Here is a 25,415-nt window from a genome sequence, read left to right as displayed (position 1 = left end):
TATGGACTGGCTAAGACACCCCCAGTTGCTAACCTGGGACCCAGCAAAACACCAATCAGCTCCATTGTGAATTTTCTTCTGCAGCAATCCATGTCTCTGTAGCTCAGAAAAGACATGTGTCTGTGCTTGCTGCTGAAGATCAATGTCCTATTGTAAACATGAAATCTTCTAGTGTGATCTAGGAAAAAAAAATGAAAAATTCTGGACGTGCTTCAGTGATGAGAAAACCCAATGCACACTACCTGAGAATAACCCTGGTTAAACCTCTCTGCCTACCTGGCCTGGAAGATGAGTCCCTCCCGAGGAAGGACCAAATCCCCTGTGAGACAGTGCTGGCTTTTCTGGACACCTGGCACACAGGCTTTAAGCAGTGGAAGCAAAGCTACACGGCCTTCAAAACCTCCAAAAGTGACCAGCTGAGAGACATGAACAGCAGCTGTTTGCTTTGTGCAGGGTCGAGACCCTGTGAGGTACTACCATCAGCTCCCTCTTTCCCAGCCACAGTGAGCCTGCCTGGCTGCTTCAGTCCCAGCATGAACTCTTGCTCCAGTTTTCTGCAGGAAGAAGTTCAAATCCAACCTTTCGGCAAGTTCTTCCTTTCCAAAAAACCCATCGCTACTCATCCTCCTCAAACCCTGGTACAGGCAAGTGCCCCTCAATATGACAGCGTCCCCACAACCTTCTCCTCCAGTTTGGCACAATAGTCTGCCAAACACATTTGATGCTGTGACTCCTTTCCCCTTATCCCTTTGCCATTTCTCTTCCCTGCCCCAATTTTCTTGCTTATACTTCTCTTTCCGCTCTCCCATGAGTGGAAGACAAACCGAAATATGCTCCAGAGCTGAAATTTCAGTTCACCTCGTGGATTTGAAATCAAGCAGAGTATCAACTTTCCAAAACAAATCTCGGTGGATGTTGTAATAATTATTTTTCCAGTAATGATTTTTTTTTCTTGTTTAAAGTAAAGCAATATGAAAAATAGATAAAGTCTTGCTAGGAAGGGAGAGTCCCTCTCAGCAACTCTCCTCAAGCAGCGCAGCTGAGACAGGACGAGCTGTCAGTCCTGCTCAGCCCCATGGCTGATGGGTCTGACTCTCCTTGCAGTAGCTCATGCTTATTGTCAGGTTGCTGGTGAGGTTCGCCAGAAACCAGAAAGAAATAGGGATGTGTGTAGAACAGATTCCCAGAGTAATTTATGGTGAGCTATAAAATGGGATTTATGGTGTTGGGCAGTGGTGTGACAGAGGGATGGGAGTGGGTTGAGGACATTAGGACATCTAGGACACTTCATCCTCAGCCAGATGTGTCCTGTGAAATGAAAGCTGCTGCCCCTGGACAAGGCAGCTGGCTTTCCACATTCAGTCCAGGTCCCAACCAGAAAATGTTTGTAACTCAGGAACTACTCCAACGAAAACCCTTGAGTCACATTTCTTACAATGATCCTATCAGGCTTTGAAGGCCCAAAACAAGGAGAACCATTATTCTGCAGCCTGGCAATGATTTAGGACTCCCACTCATCTGAAATGCTCAATTTCCCCCAGATCCCATGGATATTATCAGGTTTTGAGGGCCTTTTAAACAGCAGCAGCAGCTCAAGGAAAAGCATCTGGCATAAAACATACTGAATGTATTGAAGTCAGAAAGATCCCTGCAAATGTATTAAGGAACACCTGAGTGTGAATTTCTGCTGTATGGAACACAGACACTGCTCTGGTGCCTGTGAAGGAGCTTTAACAAAAGGTCATGTTGGAAGCTGACCTGCCCTGGACCCTGGAGATCCATGTCTCCTCTTTCACGTGCAGGACAGTTGTGACAGTGAATTCTCACTGCTGTATGACCGCTCTCCTCTGAGGGGACAGTTAGCTCATGTCCTGCTAACAAGCCAGGCAGCACCACTGACTCTGAGCAAACCGCTCCATAATTGGCCTTTTGCAGCACAGGACATCTTTAATTAATCTGCTACTGTTTATGTGTGCTCTTCCTGCTGGAGCTCACTCACAGAGCACGGACACCACGCGGCGCATCTGACATTCCCCAAATACGTGATGTCAGTCGTGTCTTACAATGCCGAGTGCCTGGTGTGTAATTACTGCACATCAAACTCATCCCACAGATGGGCAAATCAGGGCATGGAGTGCTGGGCTAGAGCAAACCCAGCCGCTCCTGCCCTGCCTCACAGACTGTTCCCGGTGTCTGGGTCACACGCTCCCAAATCAAACACAGTTGTGACCATCAGGCGGTTGCTACATCTAAACCTGAGGTCTGCCAGATTTCATCTGAGCGCTGTGCAGAATGAAAACCCAACAGGCTGGATTCAACACACGTGGTTCAATGCACAGCTGTGCTTTAGTAAGTCATCAGGCATCAACCTGAGTCACTAGAACAGATGTAAGTCCATGGCAAGTATAGGCAGCGCCTTCAGCTCTTTTTCTTTCTGCACAAGCTGCGTCACACTCCCTTCCATTAGTCCTTACAACCTCCATCTCAGTGCTTTCAAATTAATGGACAGATGCACCCATACCATTACATATTTTACACAGTTTTATTGCTAATACCAGCAGGTCTCAAATCCAGACACCTGTGAGGACTCTGCTAAATCCATCACCAACTTAACAGTGCAGTCCATCAGTCAGAGCAGTTGTCCTCAGCATGGACCAAGATCAAAGTGTGCAGCTCAGAAGGCTTCAAACCCTGCTATTTTCAGCAGCCTTTGGTACATATCTCTGTCTGAAATTCCCTAGCACTGACATCCTTCTGCTGTCACCCGTCACTGGTTGGACAAAGTCTCTGATTGCACTCAGCAGCACCCTGGCTCTGAAACAAGAGATAACTGAGTGCTGCTTTTTGGCTCATAATGCTAAGCAAAAGCAGATCTAGTTTTCTGTGCTCAGGACTGCTAAAGCACTAAGTGTAGATAAGAGCAGAGGGCCAAGCTTGTTGGCACATAAAAGGGAGAATACAGCACAGCCAGAATTCTACTGCAGTTTTGCAAAAGGGGAATCTACAAGGATAACCTCCAAAACGCCTGATGATCCTCCTGGCACAGAGGAAATACTATAAAAAAAAAAAGCAGATTGTCCCTTCCTTGTCTTCCTACAATCTTTACTTTTCCAAACCTAGGACTCAAGAGCAAACAGAGCAAAGTTAAATATAGTTGAACTCTCAGCTGTCTGGGCTTACCTCTTCTCCCTCAATAGCAGAGAATAAGTTCCAAAGCTGTCATTAAGTGGCTTAAATAAGATGGACAGTAAAGTGATTCATATAATGCGCTATTGACCCAGCTGCACCATTGACAAACTGGCACTTAAAAGCACTGATAGCACCACCAGCATTCTGTTTCACTTAGCACAGTAATCCTCATCACTTCCCAAACACAATCCTTCCTAGGCTTGAGTACCTTCTTACCCCAATGAAATAATCCCTCACTCAGGGGCTAAGCACTGCTGGCTCTTATACCTGAGCACTCCCTCCCATCTCAGGTGTGCAGCACAGGCAAACACAAGGAGAGTTTTCCTGTTCATCTCCCCAGCCCCATGCACATCTGTGCATGTGAGAAGAGCCTGTGACACACACCTAGAGCATGCAAGAGCTCGACTGGCAATCCTACTTAGCAGGACTTTGTTACTCAGCACAGGCTGGCTGCAATACCAAAGCAACCCCAAAGACAGCACAGAAGATCCCGAAGGACCTGGAGCCCTTTCTGAGCAGGGTTCCACCACCTAGGAGCTGAACTGTAACATCCACCATGTAAAACAGCAGCAAAGGGACAGGAATGTAAACAATAAGCCTGAAACATGCAAACTTTCACTATCTAATACTTCTCAAAAGCGTCATGAAGGACGCTATGGCTTCTACACTGTGCTTTTCAAAATAGCTGAGTGTACTGATAGCTGGCAACTCACTGACAGCTTTAAGTGCTGTAACTTTCAAAGAAAAAGTCCAGATGAATGCTTATTCAGGTCTCTCTACGTGGTTTGGTTTGATTCAAAAAAGAGTAGAGGCTGTAAATGGTTTATTTAGGATAATCTAGCCAGATTCCACAGCAAGGATCCAAGAATATATTTGGAAAACAGAAGCACAGTGATTAAAGAAATAGTGATTTGGAGTTAAAAGCACCACTGTAGGAAGCCTTGTGCTACAGTGCAAAAGTCATTTTCTAGGGACTGTTCTGTTGAACAACCCAAACAGTAATCAGGCTGGAATGAGTCTTCCAAGATGGGAAAACCTCTTTTGTTAAGCTCAGATCTGAGTCTGGCAACATTAAAAGAATCATAGCCTACTCCAACTCCCAGAGCATCAGCTATCACACGGGAGAGTCCAGCTGCCAAAACTGAAACTGTCCTGCACATCCCAGGCCCTCAGGGAGCTACAAGCCTTGTCCTCTACAAAGCAGTGCCTTGCACAGCTGCCTCCTGCCACAGTGCTCGCTGCAGCCTTCCCAGCATCCAGGCCTGAACTGATGTCCCATGTTGTGCTTTTGTGACACCCAAGTCATTGAGGCTACAGGAATGAGACCTCAACCCAGCACTAAAGCACTGGGTGCACAGAGGATCTGCCCCTTTATAAGGTGGTGAGTCTGGTCAAGGAATGCTCAGGCCACAGGGAGAAAGATTCAGCCAGTTTGGGTGGCAGAGAGCAAACTCCAGCAGCAGGAAGGGCGGCTGGGAGAGCATATAAAGGTCATGCTGATGGCAGACAGGGGTGCAACAGTTTTGGCTCCCCCATGAAGGCAAAAGTGCTGCATGAAGCCTGTCCGAGCCAGGCTTCAGCTGTAACTCAGCTGGAGACTACAGCCCAGACACGGACATTACCTGGGGAGAGCTCTGGGGGAGCCTGAGGGTGTCCTTTGCATCCTCACAACACACAGGACATGCCTGCAGTGAGCTACCACAGTCTTGTAGCCCAGCCTAGGCTACACAGAAGGGACCTGAAGTTGACAGCTGAGTGGACAAGCTGCTTCCTAAAGTGGCACATCACTGTTTTATTTGCTATTTGCCTGCCTTGTAACAGGATCCAAGCTGAAACCAAGTTTTACTAGCAGCACCCCAGTGAGCCAAGGTAACTGGCTGGAGGAGCCTGTGACTGACCCTGGAGTGACAACTCCAGAGAAGCAGCAGAGCCACCTGGACACCAGGGTGCAACACTTATGTTAAAGAAAATAGAGTAGGACTGCCAGTCAAGGAACCACCACTGCCGAAAGACATTAATATTTAAAGCAAAGGGAGCAGTAGTAACCAGCTTCCCCAGCAGCCCACAATGGGATCTGCAGTTAGTGCAGCACCCTGCAGTGCCTACACACGGTGTGCTGAGTGCAACAAGGTTATTAAGAGCACAAGATGCAGAAGCACCACTCACTCAGCAAACCCTGTCCCAACCACCTGCTCTCAGCAGCACAGATCAGGACTCTGTATCACCATGCAATAAAAGTCTCTCCCAAAGCAGCATGACTTCCCTCTACACAAACAGCCTTTCCTCACCCACCTCTGGAGCTCAGTGCATTTCAAATTCTTGCTTAACAGCCTGCAAACACATCCCCAGGATTAGTGCTGCCCACAGGTAAGAAAACTCCAGTCCATTTTCAGCCCCTGCAGCACAGAGACCAGCAGCTCCATAAATAAGAAAAATGGGGATAAGACACAACATATTTTCCTCCCTTTCACTAAAATATTTTGCTTCATCACAGATCCTTTGGATGAGGTTGGCAGCCACAGATGGGGAGTGTTTTCCAGCAGCAGGACAGTGAAACATACCACAAGTCAGTGTTCCTCCTTTCAGACTCTTTCAATGAAACTTTGCAGTTTCTCGTCTGCTTCCAAAGACACAGAGTAACTCAGGTCACAGATGCCCCAGCATATATATAAACCTTAGAACAGGCAGTACCTTGGCAAAAAACCACTTTAAAAGCAGCTTTCCAAGCAAGGGAACCAACAGACTGTGCTGCATTCCCTGGGCAATCACAGAAACACCTTGGGCAAATATTTTGAAGGATGTTTTCCAAGCTCTTTCTCTCTGTACCACACGGATCTTTCCTGGGAAGGAATACTGCTGGCTCCATCTTCAAAAGGAGTTGCACCCGCAGCCCTGGGCGATGAGCTTCAGCACATCTCCCCACTGCACCCTCCGGAGTCCAGCCCTGACCTCACAGAGCTGTGGGTTTAGGCACTGCCCTACCTGCAATACTCTGAGGCAGGATTTGCCCACCCTTTTTTTTCAGGCAGAAGGCTCTGTGGATTCATGTGCTCCCACCTCTAACTTTGACAGGACACAGCACAGTCTCAGGCTTATCTTTCTGCAGGGACACGATGTGAGATCAAGGCCACCACTGCAGCTGCTTTGGAAAATCCACGGTGAAAAGCAGCATGTCAGTGTCTAGCAACCATTTTTGTGATTTTTCTGATCTTTTTTATTCAGGTATACTGGTACATTCTAGAGGTGCAGACAGTCCATTTCTGACAATGTCCCTTCATTTTCTTCTCCTTCACTAATTTTCTGTGACCTCCCAGATGTTCCCATAACCCTTAATAAAATCTTTAGTGCTGTAAATACAGAATTTTCTCCTGCCCATGGCTAACCCACACTTAAAACCTGCTGACTGCTCTGCACCTCTGGTACTGGTGACATTCTCCTGAGCAGCCTGTCTGCAAACTCTGCCTGACCCAAGAACCAGCATTAGGGCAGGGAGCAGGGGACAGTGGCCACTGCCACCAGGCCACCTCTCAATGGCCAGCCAGTCACCTCCATGCTGTGAGGGGACACATTCCCTGTCACCACAGCACGGTCGGCGTGCTGTCCCACACCCTATCTGCTTCCCACCCCAGCACGAGCACAGACTCAGCCTTTCATCCAATCCTGAAAGAACGTGTTTTTCTCCCTTTTTTTTTTTTTTTTAAGTGAACAAGAAGCTACAAGTGAGTATTTGGCCTTCACAGCTGATGGGCTGCAGCCAAAGCCTGCCATATGTTCCAGCTAATACACGTGGGCTTTGCTTCTCATCCAAGAAAGAAAAAATAAGGACATTTATAAGTTGGGATTCAGCAGGATCATGTGGGAAGGAAGGGGTGGGGAAGCGATGCTATTTTTGTTGCTGTAATTATTTGGTGGCCAAATCCCTGACCCTTGACGTCAGCCCTGGAGGGTCTGTTCAGCTGACCAGTTGTCATGGAAAGGAGAAGGACTGGTTGGGATGTACAGGCTGATGAGGTACAGCTCCTTGCTGCCTGAACCCACCCACAGGCAGACCCCCTGCCTTTATTAGTCATCACCAGCTCATGGCCAAGAAATAAAAATGTCAATACCTTATTGCTGACATGTTGGCTGGAAACAAAAGCATCCAGGGAAGTTCGTGCCCTCCTTCCTGCCATCTGTTACTGTTGAAAACTACAGGCCAAGTCCTGATCTCAGCTACCCCAGTGCTAAGGCAGAGAAACTCCATGGCCCTCAGCTGGGTCACTCCGGGTTCACTTTGATTTATCCAAACTCAGCCTGGCCTCAGTCCAGACTACACACATGGAAATATGCCCTGTGCAGAGTACAGGGGTTCCTACTCCTTGGGAACAAACCCAATCACAATGACTAATTCATACCACCTCCAAAGGAAAAAAACTAAGATAAATAACCCCTCAATTCCTTGCTCTAGACATCCAGCAGTGCTTTGAGCCCAGAATCCTGCTAGCAAGGCTCCAACAGTGCTCAGGAGGTTAGCAGCAAATGGCTCAGCTACTGACACGATGGTTTCTCACCACTGCCCATGCCATCCACGATGAAGTCACCAGTTGTACAAGGAAATGAGAATAATCCTTGTTGAAACCTCAGCCACAACTAGAGAGTACTGGGCATAAGTTTGCTTAGCAGGGCTAAACTGCATTGCTCATTCACATGCAGTTCATCATCAGCTGCCGTTTGTTATTCCTGTGGCCAAGGACAACAAAAGGGCTCCGCAGAAGCCAGAGCAGAGCTCTCGGACGTATGGATGAGATTTAACAGGCAGCACAAAAAGCCACTTAACAAATCCCAGCACACCAAGGTGCATGGACGGGGCAGCTCAGCAGCAAGGCTCTGCCAAGGAGCAGCCAGCAGAGGAAGGTGCAAAAACCACGAGAAACTAAGGAGATAAAAGAACAGGGAAGGAACAGATTCCTGGGTCACATCCCAGCAAGGAGTCTGGTTTCTCCTGCACTACTGGTGCCCAGTTTTGTTCCACTTGGGACATTAACCTAGCTCGTGCACTGGGAGGCCTTTAGATCAACGTCTCAAAGAATCCACTCAAACCATATGAGTCACACCTGTCTCATCCATCATCCAAGCCACATCACCAGGGATTGCCAAGAAATAAGGAGGAATCCAGGCTTACCTTATTTTCTCCAAAAGACTGAGAAATATTGCAGAGTGGGACCCACTGCAAGTGTATTTTGAAGCCCTGGCACGACTGCATAGCCATGAAGTGAGAAAGAGGAATTTGGCAAGACAAAAAGAGCAGCCCTGGCTATCAAATGGATGATTACTAGGCTGTATGAAATGAGCTTAGTGGGTCTAAGACCAGTATGTGTTTACTGGTTGTGTCCTGATTTGCTGCGCAGAGCTGTTCTAATTTACTACCAGTTGAAATGACATGGCAAACTGCAAACAACTGAGTTCTGCTGTTGGATTTGCTCTATTAAAAAAACAAAAACAAAACCAAACAAACCCAAACACTCAAAAAACAAAACAAAAACAACCAGCAGAAAATCACTACAACAGGTAGTCTTAATTTTTAGTACATCACCAGCCCATAGTCAAGTCCAAAAAGTCAAGACTGAGTCTCCTGTGAAGAGAGTGAGACACCTTCACCACAGAGACGTGCCTGGTCTGCATTTGCTGGCAGCAGAATTGAACCACTGGGTCACCTCCTTCCATCTCTGACAATACTTTCAACTCAAAACATTTTAGAAACATTTCAGAAACATTTCATTTGAAGTGGTCAGCAAGAACAGGAGCAGGGGCAGCTGGGTCAGTGTCCCAGGCTTAGGGCAGGACTAAATATTGTGCTCTAAACCCGGGACACTGACCCAACCATCAAGACTCAGAGTTTTCCATCTGCATAAACTGAGTTTATTTTTGTCCTAAATAATTTTAACTTTCTGAGCACTAACATTTATCCTCTGCTGAGGAGTAGGAATGCTTTCTCAGAAAATCTAAATAAAGAGACGTTCCAAGAGATTAATTCTGGGATCTGTTTATTTATCCAGTATCTGAGTAATACCAATTCTCAAGATTGAAGATAAATAAACACCACTAATAGTAAAAATCAAAATAATAATGATTATCTTTTACTATAGGTCTTTGTCTGAGATGTCATATAAATCCTGCAAAAACAAGACCAACTGCACAGGCAGGCCTTGCAGGACAGGTGGTGCCTGTGGTAAGAAATAGCTGCTCCCCCAAAGACTTTAAATTAAGAGGTTTTACACGTTATTCTGTGTCACTGCCCACGAGATGCTGCAAGTGAAACCATATTTACCCCAAAGGCTGTGGCTCACCCCCAGACAGGGCCCCATTATCTGCTTAGGTCCATGCAGCATTGTGGCACGAAGGAAAACTGAGCAAAATGCTCATGGAAAACAGCAGTCCTTGAGTGAAACAAACCAATTCCCTAAGCAACTACGTTGGTGTGAATCCAGAATTACTTCACAATCCCTAGGTGGGTAATCCAGATGTCTGTAAAGGAGACAAAAGTCTCTGGCCCTGTGAAACACACAGAGATGGGCAGCAGTGAGTAGTTACTGGAGGTGGAAAGAATTTGGTGGAGGTGTCTCAACAACCATGCTGAGGGTTGGTACAGGCACTCAGACACCCAAACGTGGCTGGTGGAGAGATCACACAAGCCCTGGCAGAGGGCAGAACAATTGGACTGGAGAGGTTAAAGGCCAAGGTTTACATACACAACTCTCCTCCCTTGGGTCTGGATCCTCTTAAATAGGGAGTTTTCAAAGGCAGAACTGGAGTCGGGCAATTATCTGTATTGCAAGTGTTCCTGAAGTCTGGGCTCCCACTCTGTCCCTTTTGTTGCTCTTCCGTGGTCTTTTATCAAGTGATTATTGTGTCTGTGCTGCATTTCAGACATCTTGGTGGCGTGGGTGGGCAGGACAGCACAGTGTGACCCAAGGACATGTTCCCAGCAGCACCCCCAGCACTGCCCCATCTGCTGCAGTGCGGAAGACCCGGCAGTGAAGACAAAAGTGGAAGTTCTTCCCAAACAAGACCTTTTTTTTAAAAAAAAGGAGCAGCTTTAAAGAAAAAATAAACAGCCTCTCCTACAACACAGAAAACCTAAACATTATTGTTTTATGCTTGCAACACATGAAGTCATGATGGTAACAGAACTGAAGAACATCTCAGACATGGCAAGGGGGGCACTCAAGACAAAACAGACTAAACCAGACATAGTCAGATTCTTGCCCTTTTTGCTCCACCTACAATCTGGCATTACTAAGAGAGAAGCAATGTCCAACATGCTGGGGACTTGTTTTATTTATTGTTTTAAACCCAAGCACAGACTAAAAGGCTTTTACTCATCTAGATCCAAGGCTGGTGGTTACAAACTACATATGTACGATTCCTGCCATGCTTCACTGATGTGCAACGGGGCATTCAGGCAACTAGGAAGACAAGACCACTGCAAGTCAGTATTTACAAAGTGGTAGGAAGTTGTCAGCAAAAGCACACCAATATCCAGAGAAAATTAAAACAGACTATAGCCATCTACCCAGCAAGCAGGCCAGGGAATGCTGTGGCTGGAAACAGGATGACACAAAGGAAAGAGACCTCAAGGAGAGGGTTGGTAAGGTAGAAGAGAAATAAGGCCTGGTTTTGCAATTGAGACAGTGATCAACTTTTCCAGGTTACTTGTTTTTGGACCAAGCTGATTTTCAGGAGTTAGACCGGGGACTGGAAGTAATGCTCTGTCACAGGGTTCATGGCAAACCATCCAGGGCAAGCTCCAACATGGCTCCTGAGTCAGCAGCTCGCAGCAGCAAATGCTGTCACAGTGTACGTTGTGTGCATTTCCTCCTCCACTCACTCTCAGAGCTAGAAAAACTCCAAAAAGCAGGGTTAGGAACATCACAGCCTGCAGACTAGGTTTTTACAGAAAAAAGATGACTAAAGCAGCAAAGCAAGGAGAAGACATGACTAATAAAATATTTAAGAGGGCAAAGAGATCCCACCACACCCACCTGCGAAGCCTAGAGGGTATTTCTTTGACAAAGACCAAGCAGCCAGTACACAGCAGAGACCAGCAGCATTTGGCAAACTGTCCTGCCTGTGGGACATGACAGCAGAAACCCACTGAAGAACCTTTTCACTGTGGGCTGGAGAGCCCAAGACATGCACTGCAAGAGTTAAATCCCATGTTTTCATCTCCTTCTGTTTCCACACCTTCTCAAACCCATCCCACCCTAACTGCCTCAACTAGCTGTACCCAATGTATTTCCAAATTACCTGAAAATATCAGCTATCCTAGGAAAAGGAGGAGTATTCCTACTTAAATACATACTGAGAAGCTGCAAAGAAGTCTTACAAACACATGTGGACTTGGGCTGCTTGTTCAATGCAATTTGTCTACAGTCTGTAGAGTCTGCAGTCAACCTCAGGAGCCTGATCCTGAGTCCAAAGCTGACAGAAACCTGCAGCTGAATCCACAAGCTGTCCCATTCCTGCAGTGCACCACAGTCTGCCCTCACATCATGCCAGAGTCACCAGAAACACTCAGATCACGTCTGTGAAATAGAAAAGTGGTCTTCAGAAGACCACTTTTTTTGTTTCTGTTTCAGAAAAGTACAGATAAATTAGGAAGTGATTGCTAGGATGATGGGGAAGATCACATCAGAGGCTGATAGAACGTGTTTTTATAGAGGGATAGCACCGGTATTTCACTACACACATCATCACCTCCCTGCCCCTTTACAGTACTCTATGCAGGAATATCTTGAGCATCTACTCAGAAGCAAGAGCAATGCAGCCCAGTGCAGCTGTTGCTATTGGCCAGTTTAAAAAGTCCCAAAAAAGCAAAAAAAAGAAGCAAAAGAAGTCCAAAACTTCCAATTCTAGCATCACGTTTCCACCAGTTCACTGCAGAGTCTCATTTACATCATCACAACTGGGCCAGGCTGTGCTGGTGCTTGCTCTGCAGTGAGAGGCCAGAGGCAGTGGCAGACCCCAGCCTGTTCCCAGGGCACCAGAAGGCAGTGGGAGGCCCTTCCTGCTCCCAGGGCATCTGGGTAGCCCTGCTGCTCCCAAAACAGCAGAGGCACACACAGTGCTGGCCAATGTTTGGCTGTGCATCTGTCCAGCAGAACTAAAAGCCTGTGCTTTTCCTACCCCACAGGAGTGTTGCAAGAATTAGTTCATGTATATTCAGCACCGTTTTTCAAAGTGCTGCACAAGAGCCAAACCCTTCAATTTTTTTCATCTGTTCCTTGCTCTGTCACCCCCTCCTGAAGGGATGTGTTTCTCCCCTCCTGAGAAACAAACAAGCACGAGGTCAGCAAGAGTGGGAGGTGGGAAGAACATTCCAGGCTGCTCCTCTTCTCTCAAACCACAAATGTCACCAAACCCTGCCATCCTTCCAGTCCTCTGTACTACTGCCCAGCATCCTGGCCTCATCTTGCAGCCCGGGGAGGAGCTGGACAGGGTACACAACAGGGTTTTTAACCTCATCTCATTTCCTCTTGGGTTTCAAGGAGAAAACACGAGGGCGGAATGGCCACCCCCAGAACTGTGCAGCCTGTCTGTGCACCCACAGCAAGGCAGGCAGGTTCTGCACAAGCCCTGCTTTGCAGCTCCTCTTTTCAGACAAAATGCTGAGCAGATGCTGCAGCCAAAGTCAACCCAGAGGGTGCAGAGCTGATGCATCCCAACCCTCAGGGAACATGCCAAAGCCTTGGCACTCAGCCTTGGCACTCAGGGGTGGTTCACATCCGAGTGTATGACTTTAGACCTCGTGTTTGGTGCAAGTGCAGGCAAATTCCAAGTGGGGTATTTTCTCCTGTGCACAGACTTGTTGAGCCAGAGCAAAAGGACAGTCCTTGGGAGCAGAACTCAGGTACAGGCAGCAGCCAGGTGAGGACGTGGACAAATCACTGCAGGGTGCTCTGTGGGATGAGGTTGGTCAGTGCTGCTTACAAAACCCAAGAGCATCAGGAAGGGTTAAAGAAAAAGGTATTAAAAACACAAGTCTAGTCAAAGAGTACCTTCCCTTGGCTGCAGTGCCTGACACCCAGACAGCCGTGCAAATACCAAGAACATCCACGACTCCATCAGAGAGCAGTGAAATCAGTGCTAGCATGAACATAAAATCCTCAGATGTTGCAAAAGCAAATTAAGATGAGTCACACATAAAATAAATTTTAAAAGGCTTGTTTTCAACACATTGCTCTGATAAACTCAGAATACCATTTTAAATGAGGAAAATAACCTCAGTCTCAGTAGAAGCACACCTACAAGCCCATACCCCAAAATCTTCTGGGTATTAGTAGTCAACCTCAGGAGCCTGAAAATATATCAATTTTACTGAAGTGGGAGACAAACACCCTAATGCTTTGTTTAGAGGAAAGTTTTTCAGTGAGTTTGACATCAGTGAGTCTGGAAAAAGCTTTGAAATCAGGGTAAGAAATCACTTAATTTTTTAGCATGACAAATTTTGCGTCACTTCCCACAAATGCTGACACTACATAGAGCATCTTTCATAGTAAGGACCATCAGCTGCACTGGCATTGCACACAAGCCAAATTACAGTTCCAGTTCACTCCCAGGATTTCTTTCAGGAACTCTATGCACCACATGGCCACTAGAGTTTAAGCCAGTGCAGTTCTAGTCCCTGACTTGTAAAACTGACATTAAGGCAATGACAGAAAAGGAAGCATAGAAAAAGCAATATAGCTATGATTTTCCACTTGGTTTCAGAGTGCTGGTGGTTTGCCTCCTTGATGTGTGGCTGCGTAAGCACTGCACCACAGGCACCAGCACTGCCTAGGAAAGGTATTTGCTTCTCCACCTGGAAATGGACTTCAGCAGAATCACCTTCCCTGTGCTCCGCTATGCAGGTCTTCACCTATTAAGTTGCCTAAAGCAACTAAAAGGTTATGAATGGGCTCAAATAAAGCAGAAATCCAGAGGGAGATGTTCCAGAAATGCTTTAAACATTCAGCTTGGCATGAAACAAAACTCCCACAGTTTCTGTCCTTACTAGTCATGAACAGGAAGACTTACTACAGGTGGCTGGCTTGATAGAGCCCAAGTCTTGAATGAATAAGAAAAGCACCATTAACTATCATGGTGTGGGTTGGTGGGGGGGGGGGGGGTGTTCGGGGGTTTTTTTCTCTGTTTTTTTTTTTTTTTCTTCTTCTTCTTTTTGGCAAGGAAGTTCAAAGAGTAACATCATTTTCTTATGTTTTTTACCAGTTATAAGGCAGAAGTTACTGGGATAAGAGGATGATACTCAGGATGTCAGTGGCTGCTAAATACTGACTGCACAGTGTTACTTTTGCAGAAATACTGTGAAGTATTTCACATCACATCAGGATAACGACCATCAGGTCCCTGCAGCACAGGTTACATATCCTCCAGCTTCACGTACAGTCCCAGCTCCTGAAACACGGAATCAGTTCAGCTTGTCTGAAAGGGAAACACCTCTGGCATTGGGGGGTTACTGAGGGGTTTCTGGGGGCTTTTCAATGCAGACTGAAGGCAGACAATTTTCAGAATTTTACTATGTTACACTAAAACAAAAACATCCTTTCCCCAAAGCAAACAGAAAAGCCACCCAAAACAAAACAGGAAACGCACAGGTAAGCCAAAGCTGGACAGAATCCACGTTGCCATCCAGGATTCTTTTTCTCAAGAACTGGCCATGACCACTGACCACACACACCAGTGAGAATGTTGGGGGGGACCACACCGGGACGGCTGACAGAGATGGCAGAGGGGGCACACCTGGGACATTCGGTATGGAAGCGCGGGTAACCCTTTGGAGAGGGCAGCTAGGAGGGCCGGGCCGGGCCGGCGGTGCCTACCTGGATGTATGCGCGCTGCAGGTAGCTGTAGGGCACCCTGCGCTGGAAGTCGGCGCGCACCTCCTCGGCGGCGCGGTGGCGGGACACGGCCCCCAGGCGCGGCTCCTCGCAGCGCCGCACGCAGTCTGCGCGCCGCAGCACCGAGCCGAAGAAGGGCAGGTCCCCGCCGGCGCCCGGGCCCGGCGCCGCCAGCCGCACCTGCGCTCGGCACAGCCGCCGGCACCGCAGCCGCGCCGCCCGCAGCTCCCGCCGGCTGCGCAGCGCCCGCTCCAGGCACCGCGCCGCGCCCGCGAAGTCCCCGCCGTAGTACGCCTCCACCCCGCTGGCGTACAGCGCATCGAAGGGCTCCAGCGGGCCGCCCTCCGCCGCGCACCCGCCGCCCGCCGCCGGCAGCACCAGCAGCGGCAGCAGCAGCGGCAGCAGCAGGGCCCCTCCGGGCCGGCTCCCGGCTGCCATGCCCGCCGCACCGCCGGGACGCGCCGTGGGCAGCGCGGTCCGGGCGCGCTCGGGGCGATGGGGTTCGGCGGCGGGATGCGGGACGGTCCGGGGCTCCGCGCCGTGCGCTCCGCCCGGCGGGGTCCGCGCGGTGCAACTCGGCGTGGTGCGGTCCGTGCAAGCGGCGCCGTGCAGTGGATCCCGGCGTGGTGGGATGCGGGGCTCCGCGCCGTAGAGTCCGCCCGGCGGGGTGCGGGGATCCGTGCAATGGATCTCGGTGTGATGGGACGCGGGGGTCCGTCAGCGAGAGCGGGGCACCGCGGGCTGTGCGCGGGGCTCGGCTGCGGTGGCGGCGGGGCCGCGGCTCCATGCACGCCCGGCCTGTGCCGCCCTCCCGCGCCGCCGGCACCTCTTAAAGGGCCCCGCGCCGCCGGCCCGCCCCGCCCGCGCCGCCGGCCCGGCCCCGGCCCCCCCGCAGCGAGCTGGGGGCGCGGAGCGGGCGCGACAGCAGCCGGGGCTGCTCGGAGCATCCCCGCTCCCCTGCGGCCGCAGGGGCTCGTGAGTGACGTCGGGAAATGTAAATCGTCCCGGGGTGATGTCAGCGGCAGCAGCGGCAGCAGCCTTTCCTCCCGCTTCTCCCTGCCGTGCCTCGCACCTCCTCCTGCCGCCCCGCATCCCCGCGCTGGCCTTCTTATGCGAAGGATGCTTGGTTTTGTCTGCCTGCGAGGCTGCTGTTTGGAGCCGGTTTTTGCTGGGTTCTCCACCCCCCTCGCCCTTCTTACCCCGGCAGCCTCCTGCCTTCGGGAATTCTGCAAATAAATAATCTGGGATGGGCACAGTGAGTGGCTGGCGAAGCTTTCTCAGCTCCCAGCTGTGTGTTTGTCTCGATTCCTCCAAGATTTCTCTCTTCCAATGCTGCAATGCCCTGCCCTGCCAAAAATGTTACTCATTTTTTTTGCATGAATTTTTATGCTTTTTTGTGACGAGACACTTGGCAATGCAGTCTGGTGACACATGAAAAAAAAAAAAAAATCTTAGTTGGCATTTTAAATAATCTCAGTGTTGAACACCTGTCAACAAGAAGTTTTTTATATTAACACAGTTAATTCGGCTGAAATCAGCTGTTCCTGAGTGAGGGAGAATGACCAAACCCTGGATCTGGCTAGATGCTTTACTGTGAGCTGTTCTGGGTTCTGCTACTCCAAAGTCTGTGCATACAGCACTGTGCTCAGTAGGGTCTCTCACAAGGCATTGTGGCCTTATTTTTTTCAGACATTTCAGGAATATCTCTACAGATATTGCCTATCTTCTCATAGACTAAAATAGCTGCAAATGGGAGATGCTTGAAATCCACTTGGTCCAGGTTTTGTTACTACATCAAGCCAGATGTTCCTCACGATCATGCTGTGCATCCCCCTCTGCTGCTCCAGCGACTTTGATCAAATCATGCCTTGTTTATACTGCTGTGTCCAGGATCAGGAACAGGGCTCGGCAGCCTCTCATCGGGCAAGTGGTCAGATTATGGAGTCAGTTTACAACAGTTTCACATAAAGGAAGTTTTTTTCCACATGGCTAGAGATTTACTAGAGTTCTTGGTGAAGATCTTTCCCATCTGGCAAAGATTTCATAACAATTGTCCTTGTTGCTTTCTTGCAAATTGGCACAAAATGTTTTAAAGGTTTGGGTGTCCCTCCACCCTTCTGCCTGCCAGGCTGGCATGCTGGGGAGGGTGTTCACAATGGGGGAGCACAGCACCCTGAAGGGGTATCTGCAGTGGGAGGGGTATGTGCTGTAACCATTTGCCTGTGCAAAACAAAGGTCTCAGGTCCAGATAAAGCCTTTTGCAAAGAAAAGTTTATCAGCACTCCTGGGGAGCAGAGGCGGCATTATGAGAGGGCTGCTTAAACGTTCTCAAGGGTCCCAGAGGTGCCACTGGTGACTGCAGAAATTTAGAGTAGGAGGGAGCTCTGCCCCAAATCACAGGGATAAAATGCTTGGCTCCCTGGGTGCAGTTGCTGAACAACGCATCTCTGACGATCTGTTTGCAGAAGTGCTGTACCTAATTCCACATTGCTTTCCAAGTCAGCAACATCTCTGCACTTGCAGAGGCCCTGCTTAGGAAGGAATGCAGCAAGTACAAGAGGCTGGAGAGAGAAGGAGGTCAAACAAAATGTTTTATTTCACACTGCTGCATGTTGTGGTCCAGATATTTTTTCTCATTAAAAGTCCTTTTTAAAACAGGGAAGAAATAATTCTTTGTTCTGACACCCTGCAGCCCCATTCTGCTGCCCTTCTTCCAGGGTTTTTTTAGGCACCCGCTGGCTTTAGGACTAGGCTGCCAACCACCCCACTTTGCAGTCTCCTTGCCTGGGATCTCACTTTCTTTGTTCACAAACAGTTGGCTTTCCCTCACCTTGTTGGTCTGTTGTTACCTAATTGGAGCAAAGAGCTCACCAACAGTTGGCACATACAGGGCTCTTAATCCAGGGTATCTCTCCGACATTTAGAGCACTCGCTTGAACAACCACCTTTAGTTCTATGACCCTGCTCACTGCTAGAGCAGCAACCAGATGGAAAGAAGTTTGCTGGTCCCTTTATTGTGGGTCTTGTTCTTGCAGAAGATCTGGACCATAACATCCAGCCGTGCTGCTGCTACAGCCATCAGCATCACAGGCAAGGTGGGCTTGCCTTCATGGAATTGGAAAGGAGCAGGGTTTGAAAGCCTTGCATATATAAAGACAGGGTTTCACCCAGTACAGCAATTACTGGTTTAGGATGTTACAACTCTGAATCAGGCCCCAGGATGCTTGAGATGTACCTCATGCCTTTAATGAAAGGAATAATTCTAAAAATGTAACAACTCAGCCCCTGTTCAGATGTTGATCCTGGCCCCTGTGCAGTTGTTTTGAAAAACCTTTTCCTACGTAAATAGGTTCATCTGAAGCTTTTTTTTTCCCTTGAAAACTCTGATATGTGAGTCAAACCACTGGTGATTTGGCAACAAGATAAGAGCAAAATTTAAAATGCCTTTCAAAATGGCTTTTCAACACGCACTTTAGAAGCAGACCTAGGTTCCAAGCCATCTCTCTTTCATTTGTAGACTTGCTTTCATATTTAATTGTGGACAAACGTAATTCCAAATCAAACACAGGTGACCTCTTCAGCCATGTACCTTAGTGAGAGAGAGTGCTTTGAATCAGATAGAGAAGTAAAACATACCCTTATTAAAGGGCTTTGGTTTTTGCCTCATGTACAAAAGTGAGAGTTAATTGAATATATCACATCCATTAGTTAAGTACTTCATGATTTAGACCCGAATCCATAGCTGAATTTCATAGAATGCTTCCATCTACCCAACACTGTTTTTATTCAAGAAAGTGTGAGAGTGGTTGTGAATGTCAGTAAATGTCAGGAAATTAATACCAAATAAAAAGATGCTACAATATTAATTACAAGGTGCTACAATATTAATTACACACCATATTTTGAGACTCTCCTAGGAAAAATCCATCATCAGAGTTGTATAAAACTAGTCTGGGTTTGGGCAGAGTGAAAGGATGAGTGACCAAGGAGGAATTTTCTCTGTAAATTATTATTCTTGGTATAGCAAGATGTAGCACATTACAACAGTGTAGAATATGGATGGAGAGAACACAAGGTGCCTGCTGGGGATGCCACTGCATGTGCTCCAGGTTTTACCTGTTGTTTCTTTGCTGATGACTTACAAATCTGCTTCCCCACAGCTGTCCCACTCTATGTTTGGGCCTGTCTCTGATGCATTGCTCTGCATGGGTTGCTGACGACCTGAGGTCAGCACAGGTGAACAGGTCTTTAATTTTTCTCCCTAAACATTTTAACTTTTACTTCCTTCTAGCAATATTTGTGTAGGTTCAGGACCTGGGAGCAGCTATGGCTTTCTCCCAGACGTCTGACCTGTGATCAAACACTGGCTGTTGTTATATCATAAACTACAATCCCAAGAACCCAGAATGTCCTCTGTCCTAGCAGGCCTCTATCCTGACATTTCTCCAAAGCATGTACATCTCATATCTTGCTGATGACAGCCTCTTTTTTTAAATGACTTCCTCTTGACATTACCTCTGCAGAAGCACAAAGTGATTGCCAGCAAAGCTTTGCTTAGAGTGTTGCTCTAAGTGCATGACCTGCTCTTGTATCTTCACATACACTGTCAAGGTCATCTCATATCCTCCTTTGCAGCACCCAATAAAGTTGCCTTGGCACAGGCTTGTCCACTTCTCTCTCTGCTGCACACCATTATTAATGTCAGCCTTGACAGCTCATTCTATTCTTTTGTGGTCTGTCCTGTCTCTCTGCTTCATTTCAGGGGATTTACTGTACCTCTGCTGTTTTAGACAAGGTTTTATGTTCTATAATTTGCTATTGCTTCTCTACTGCAGCACAAACCAAAACTAACTCCCCAAAGCCATCTCTGCAATCATCCCTCCATTGTGCCTCTTGAGGCTTTGGACATGTGTGCTTTAGTTTGCAAGTGCTTTGTGATACACAGAAACCCCTGTGCTGCATCTGTTATAAAAACCTTAATACAAGAGCACAGACAAATACAACACAAGGTTTGCTGTTGGCACTCAGCAGAGAAATACAATCCTATAAATCACGTAAGCAGATGATCCTTGTGTCTTCCCATGTGTAGACAACAGTATTGAATTCCAAGTGCCTTCACACTTTGCTTACTTGGAAACTTGGACTTGAGTACGGTTATAAATTAAAAAACAATAAAGTTCAAAAAGTGTAAAATACTGAACCAAAGGCACACTGGTGTCTTGAAGGAGTTGGCCCCATGCCTGTACATTTGAGCTTGGATTTAAAATACTTCCATGGCCTATATTATTTGGGACGATAATAATTAATGACACTAAAGAATTATTATATTGTGCTCTACATACCAGTTTTACTACACTGACAGACAAAAAGTTTTACACAACTAGAGTTGCTGTTATGAACAGGAAGGTACCTATAAATGACATAAACTGGGAAAATTAAATCAGAGACACATATGACACAGTTATTTTCAATGCATAGTCCAGAGTTAATGAGACGTGTGAATGGTTTCATTGTGTGACTGTCTGAACTTTAGCTGTAAGCTGTGGCAGTTTCAGAGGGTGAACAGGGTCCAATTCATGACTGCTGTAATTGGACCGAAGTTGGTGACATTGCCAAAATGATGGGTCAAGTGTAGAGCGTGTGCTCGCACAGCCGGAGCCTGGCTGCAGCTCGAGGAGGTCACACACACGGATGCATGAGGGTGGCACAGGCTGGCTGAGGTGGCCTCTGAATAGGGTTTGAGGGACACAGAATTCATCTAGGAGGGGCAGAGCCACAGGTAACACTTCTGTCTGACAACCTGCAGCCCTCTGGGGTGGTGTGTGAAGGGCAAAGAAAGAGAGGGGATGGCAGAGAGAGGCCACACAGGGCAAACCTCTTCTGACCCAAATGAGGTTGATGGAGATGTGTGGGTGTGGATGGAGTGGCCCAGACTCCTGTGCAGCTGGTGTGGATGTTTGCAGACTCACCCCCTCTCCAGAGAAAAGCTCCCCATGGAAGTCCTGCCCATGAAAACCTTTGGGATAAACATCTGGTGGATTTGATTCCCAGGTTTCCTGGTGCTGGCAGCTCTGCTGCCTGCAATGGGGCTGTTTGTCCCAAAAGTGTGAGGACTCAGCTGCTGTTGAGTGATGTGGAAGAATCAGAGTTTGTGAAAGCAAGATGTGGGCATCAAAGTGGTACAACAGGAAAATGCTCAAGGGCCTCTCAAAATCTATCTGAAGCAGTCTGTGTCTTTTAGCGGAAATGTTAAGTAAACCCTCATTAAAATCAATATAACTACCCCTAAATCCAGTGTGGCCATATATTTCCTCTGTATGACCTCATGCTTATTTTTCATATGTATTAAATTATAATCTGAGCACCTTAATTGTTTTTTTTTTTTGGTGATTCCTCTTATCAGGTCTTGTCTGGTTTCAAAATACCATTGAGGACTTAGAAAACATTTAAAAGTAAGATTATGTATAAGCCATGGGGAGGCTGAGCCAGCTCAGGTAGATGCTGCATCTCATCCAAAATATAATTTGCAAACAGCCAGGTTTTATCCACAGACCTTTCTCCCTGCATTGCCCAGCAGTGAGAGACTGTGACTCCAAGAGTAAATATTTGTCTTCCCCACAGAGCTCTCCACATGAGCCAGACCCCAACTTATTGAAGAAAGAAGGAAATGTCAGGCAGGGGGAAGAGGCCCACAAGGAGGGCAACCCAACAGGAGAGAATGGAGAGTTGTCGCAGTGGGAAACCCAACATCCTGCCTGTGAAAGGAGAGGGGTGGAGAGAGCAGCAGTGGAAGCCCAAAAGACAAAGTCCACTGAGGAAATGAGAAAACAATCTGGCAATGGTAGGACACACACAGCAGAGAGGAGCTCCCTGGTTAAGCACCAGAAATGATAACTGTGATCCATCCAGGACCACAGCAAATACCAGAGGCTCTCACCAACACTGGCATGGCAGAGGCATAGAGGGGACTCCTGTGCTGTCAGTCGTTCCCAATTTTAATTTTATGATTCAGTGAAAAAGTGGGGGGCTGAGAGACTAGGGAAGATATGAAGCTTCCATAGACAGACTTCTTTCACAAGCACTGGGTTCTCTGTGGCTCCTCTTTCATAGTCCATCTTTCCTGTACATTAGTGCAGTTCTGACTGAGCTGACCAAGAGGTGCACATAACCTCTACAGCCCCATCAGCTACAGCACAAGGGAAACCAGAAGAAATGATGTGCATTTAAGTATTAGTTGGAGTAGCTTTTGATCTCCTTAAAGACCTGCCCTGGTTAAAAGTCAAAAATCTTCATGAGGGTGAAGTGCTGTTGGGGCAGATCACAGACACACTGTGCATGCAGAGAGAGAGGCCCTGAGGTGATTAAAACTACACTCCAGAGCACATTTGGCTGAATCATTTTCACTGCAAGGTGTTAGGTTTATTCGGCCGTAGTTTTCATCCTAGAGAATCCTAAAATGTTCTGCTAATGCTATACACATAAAACTCACTTCACTACAGCTGCTAGGCAGATTGTTGGCACACTGCTTCCCACCCAGATGTGGGAAGGGAATAACCAACCCAGGACATCTCAGCAAAATCCTGTCTTAAGGGAAATTACTCCTGGGAAAGGAAGAAGAACTTAAATTCTTAACACTTTTTGTAATACAGAGTCCTCTGGGGGGGTCTTGGTCAGTCTTCACCGTTGTAATACTGGAGTCAGAGTGCTGGAGCCAACTGTGTGGCCCTGGGGCAAACGAGAGGAAACACCAAGAGCTCAGAGTTGTGCTGGGAGCCTGCAATGGACCACGCCCAGATTCACCTGGCGGTGGGTCCGTAACACCGACACTGCCGTGCTTGGCACCAGCTCGGGAACACACAGCAGCAGGGGTACCTCCTGCCCCCAGCCCACGAGAAACCTCCTAACACTCGGCCAGCTCCGGCTGAAAGGAATAAGGAGACAGAGGGTCTGTGGCCAGCTAAGGTGTGCAGGAGATTGCACCATCATTCCTCCTCTTATCCCATCTCTTGTACCTGTGTCAGTAGCTGGGGAGGCTGCACAGATACTGTGCAGGGCCATTCCTGCTGGAGAAAGGGCTGGAAGGGTTGAATGGAGGAAGGAGACCTGGAAGGAGTGCATTAATGTCATTATTTGCAGAACTACTGCAGGCCAGTGGAAAGCATTCAGTTTGGAAAAGATTCTCCCAATCCAAGCAATGACATGTTCCCTCATTCCCTCTCTTTCCTTCTCTTCCCCCATGGCTAATATTTAGGCTTCATTAAAGGTGAAGTAAAGCTGGACAAACTCACCTGCAGCAAATTTACTCTGGTTTCACAGTGGTGTAAATCACAGAAAGACTGGGTATGGAAACCATGGGATATGGTAGAAGGATACGAAGTGACTCCAAGAACAACACTCTGAGATCAGTATCTGCCTCAGGCTCCCCTGTGCCACCCTCTCCTACTGTTCTAAGGGATGCCAAGCTCCAGGGACACCAACTGCACACCAGGCAGCAGTGGAGGCACAGAGGGTGACTGTAACATCAGCTGTGGGACATATGGCAAGAACAGCAAATCCAGATGGTGATAATGAAGTGGAGAGGAGCAAATATCCTGTCTCGTTGAAGTGTTCCCTATAATTATAGAAATTGCAGAATAGAAACACTCTTGAAGAATGGGAAGGGAAATTGCCTGTGTTCCCTGTGGTGTAGCACTCTGTGAAAGCTGATGTTTCTCTGATTAGTGGCTGTTTCTCTGAGGGGAGCAGGAGAAGGCTGTGGAGGGAGCAGATTCCCAGCATACCAGGTGCTGTGCACCCAGGCAGGAAAGCAGGCTGCCTGAAATCCCCCAGGACAGAGGCACCCCTGACTCTCCTTGCAGGGGGACACCCTTTGCTGGCTCAGGCATGGAAGGTGAGCACCCCAGCAGAGAGGATGTCACTGGCACAGCCTGTTCAGTGCAGCTTCAGCAGTTTCTCTGGGGCCTTTTTTTTGGCTGAGGATGGACGGGGGGGAAGGGACAGATTTCAGCCTTACTGTAATCACTAAAAATAGACCCTAGTGTGCATTCCCTCCCTCTCTCCTACATTGCATTACCTCTGGGACTTGTCCAGAAAAAGATTCCAGAGTGTAGCCAAGAGGAGATGATGTCTGAACACAGTAGCAAGGACTCAGTTTTCCTTAATTTTCTAGTTTATGTTTCAGCTTTTAGTGGAAAATAAGTAAGGCACAGACAGTGCTGCTTTTGTATCAGCCCCTTGCATTGAAGGTCTCAGCTGTTAGAAATTAGACTGTGGTTACTTCTTTGACCCCTGTAATTTCTGTAGAGAGCAGTGATCTGGTCTCACAAGCATCCCCCTGGCCAAGCCTTCAGGACTAGGAGTGAAATTTGCTCTGTGTGCCAGGCCAAGGGTGGTTTTTGAAGTATATGTCCAGCAAAGGATAGCCAAAAGCTTCAGCAACCTTTTGCTGCATTAATCCATCATACTTCGACGAGCCAACAGCTCAAATGGAGCCTTTATGGAAGGAGAAGAGAGGTTTCTCATGAGAAGTGGGATTTTAATGGCAAAAGAGATATGTGAAAACTTTAATCTTAGTACCAGGTTGTGTTTCTACTTAAGGAGATTCTGACCTTTTTTTGTTAGGAAAGATTGCTGTGAACCTGGCTTTGCAACAGGCTGGATTGTTTATTTATTTCTTTAAACAGCCTCCATTGTTGTAAGCCAGGAAGGTCTCAGAGCAGCAGCTGCTGACGAGGCTGGCGGGTGCCCCAAAGCAAAGGTCACCAGAGCACTTCCAAAGGATTAGCAGCTGGTTGGGTGGAGATGCAGGCCCAAAAAGCATCTCAGAAGGTCCTTGGCCACAGCTGGATGCTGCTCTGGGGGTGCCTCGTGCCCGTAGGGATAATGCATTTAAACAGCACATGCTTGGATATGCTGGGTTGGATGGGTTCTGGGAGGGCCTTCACTGGGGAGTGTGGGGAGTGTGTTTCCTCACTGGCTCCCAGCTGGGATCAAGGGCAGTGAGTCTCTACCATCCTGTTTGCCATCCTGTGCTTCAGGGCCTCAGTTCAGTTGGCATCTGCAAAGGTAAAATTGAGCCTTTATTTATTGCTGGTGCCCCTGTTGTGCCACCAACAGCAACACTTGTGGAACTAATTGCTGCATACAGGCAAAACACAATGCTCAGTTTTGTTGTGCCATTTCCCACCAGAACCGCCAGCAGAAATCCCTTTCTGCTGAGATTAAAGTCCTGTGTGAGAACAAGAAGGGGGTTCTACTCCATTTTGGGCTCAGACATCTTCTTGCCACTTTAGTCACAGCAGAGCTTGAAATCTCTCCTCTATGGCAGTCCCTGAAGGGGCAGGCCAGAGC

General features: G+C 47.9%; 1 protein-coding gene across 1 annotated transcript in view; it reads right to left on the bottom strand.

Moving 5' to 3' along the window:
* P3H2 (prolyl 3-hydroxylase 2) overlaps window positions 1-15,503 on the bottom strand; it is a gene marked incomplete at its 5' end in the record, with an annotated part of 64,471 nt that extends 48,968 nt beyond the window's left edge. The window contains one exon of the mRNA XM_082287694.1: window positions 15,048-15,503. Within this exon, the coding sequence (XP_082143820.1) occupies window positions 15,048-15,503 (456 nt within the window). The remainder of the gene's footprint in view (window positions 1-15,047) is intronic.
* Between the last annotated feature and the right edge of the window lie 9,912 nt (window positions 15,504-25,415).

The sequence above is a fragment of the Coloeus monedula genome, assembly GCF_965178545.1.
Source record: "Coloeus monedula genome assembly, chromosome: 10".
Classification (NCBI taxonomy): domain Eukaryota; kingdom Metazoa; phylum Chordata; class Aves; order Passeriformes; family Corvidae; genus Coloeus; species Coloeus monedula.
Note: the sequence above shows the minus strand (reverse complement) of the source record. Positions and strands in the feature narration are given on the sequence as shown.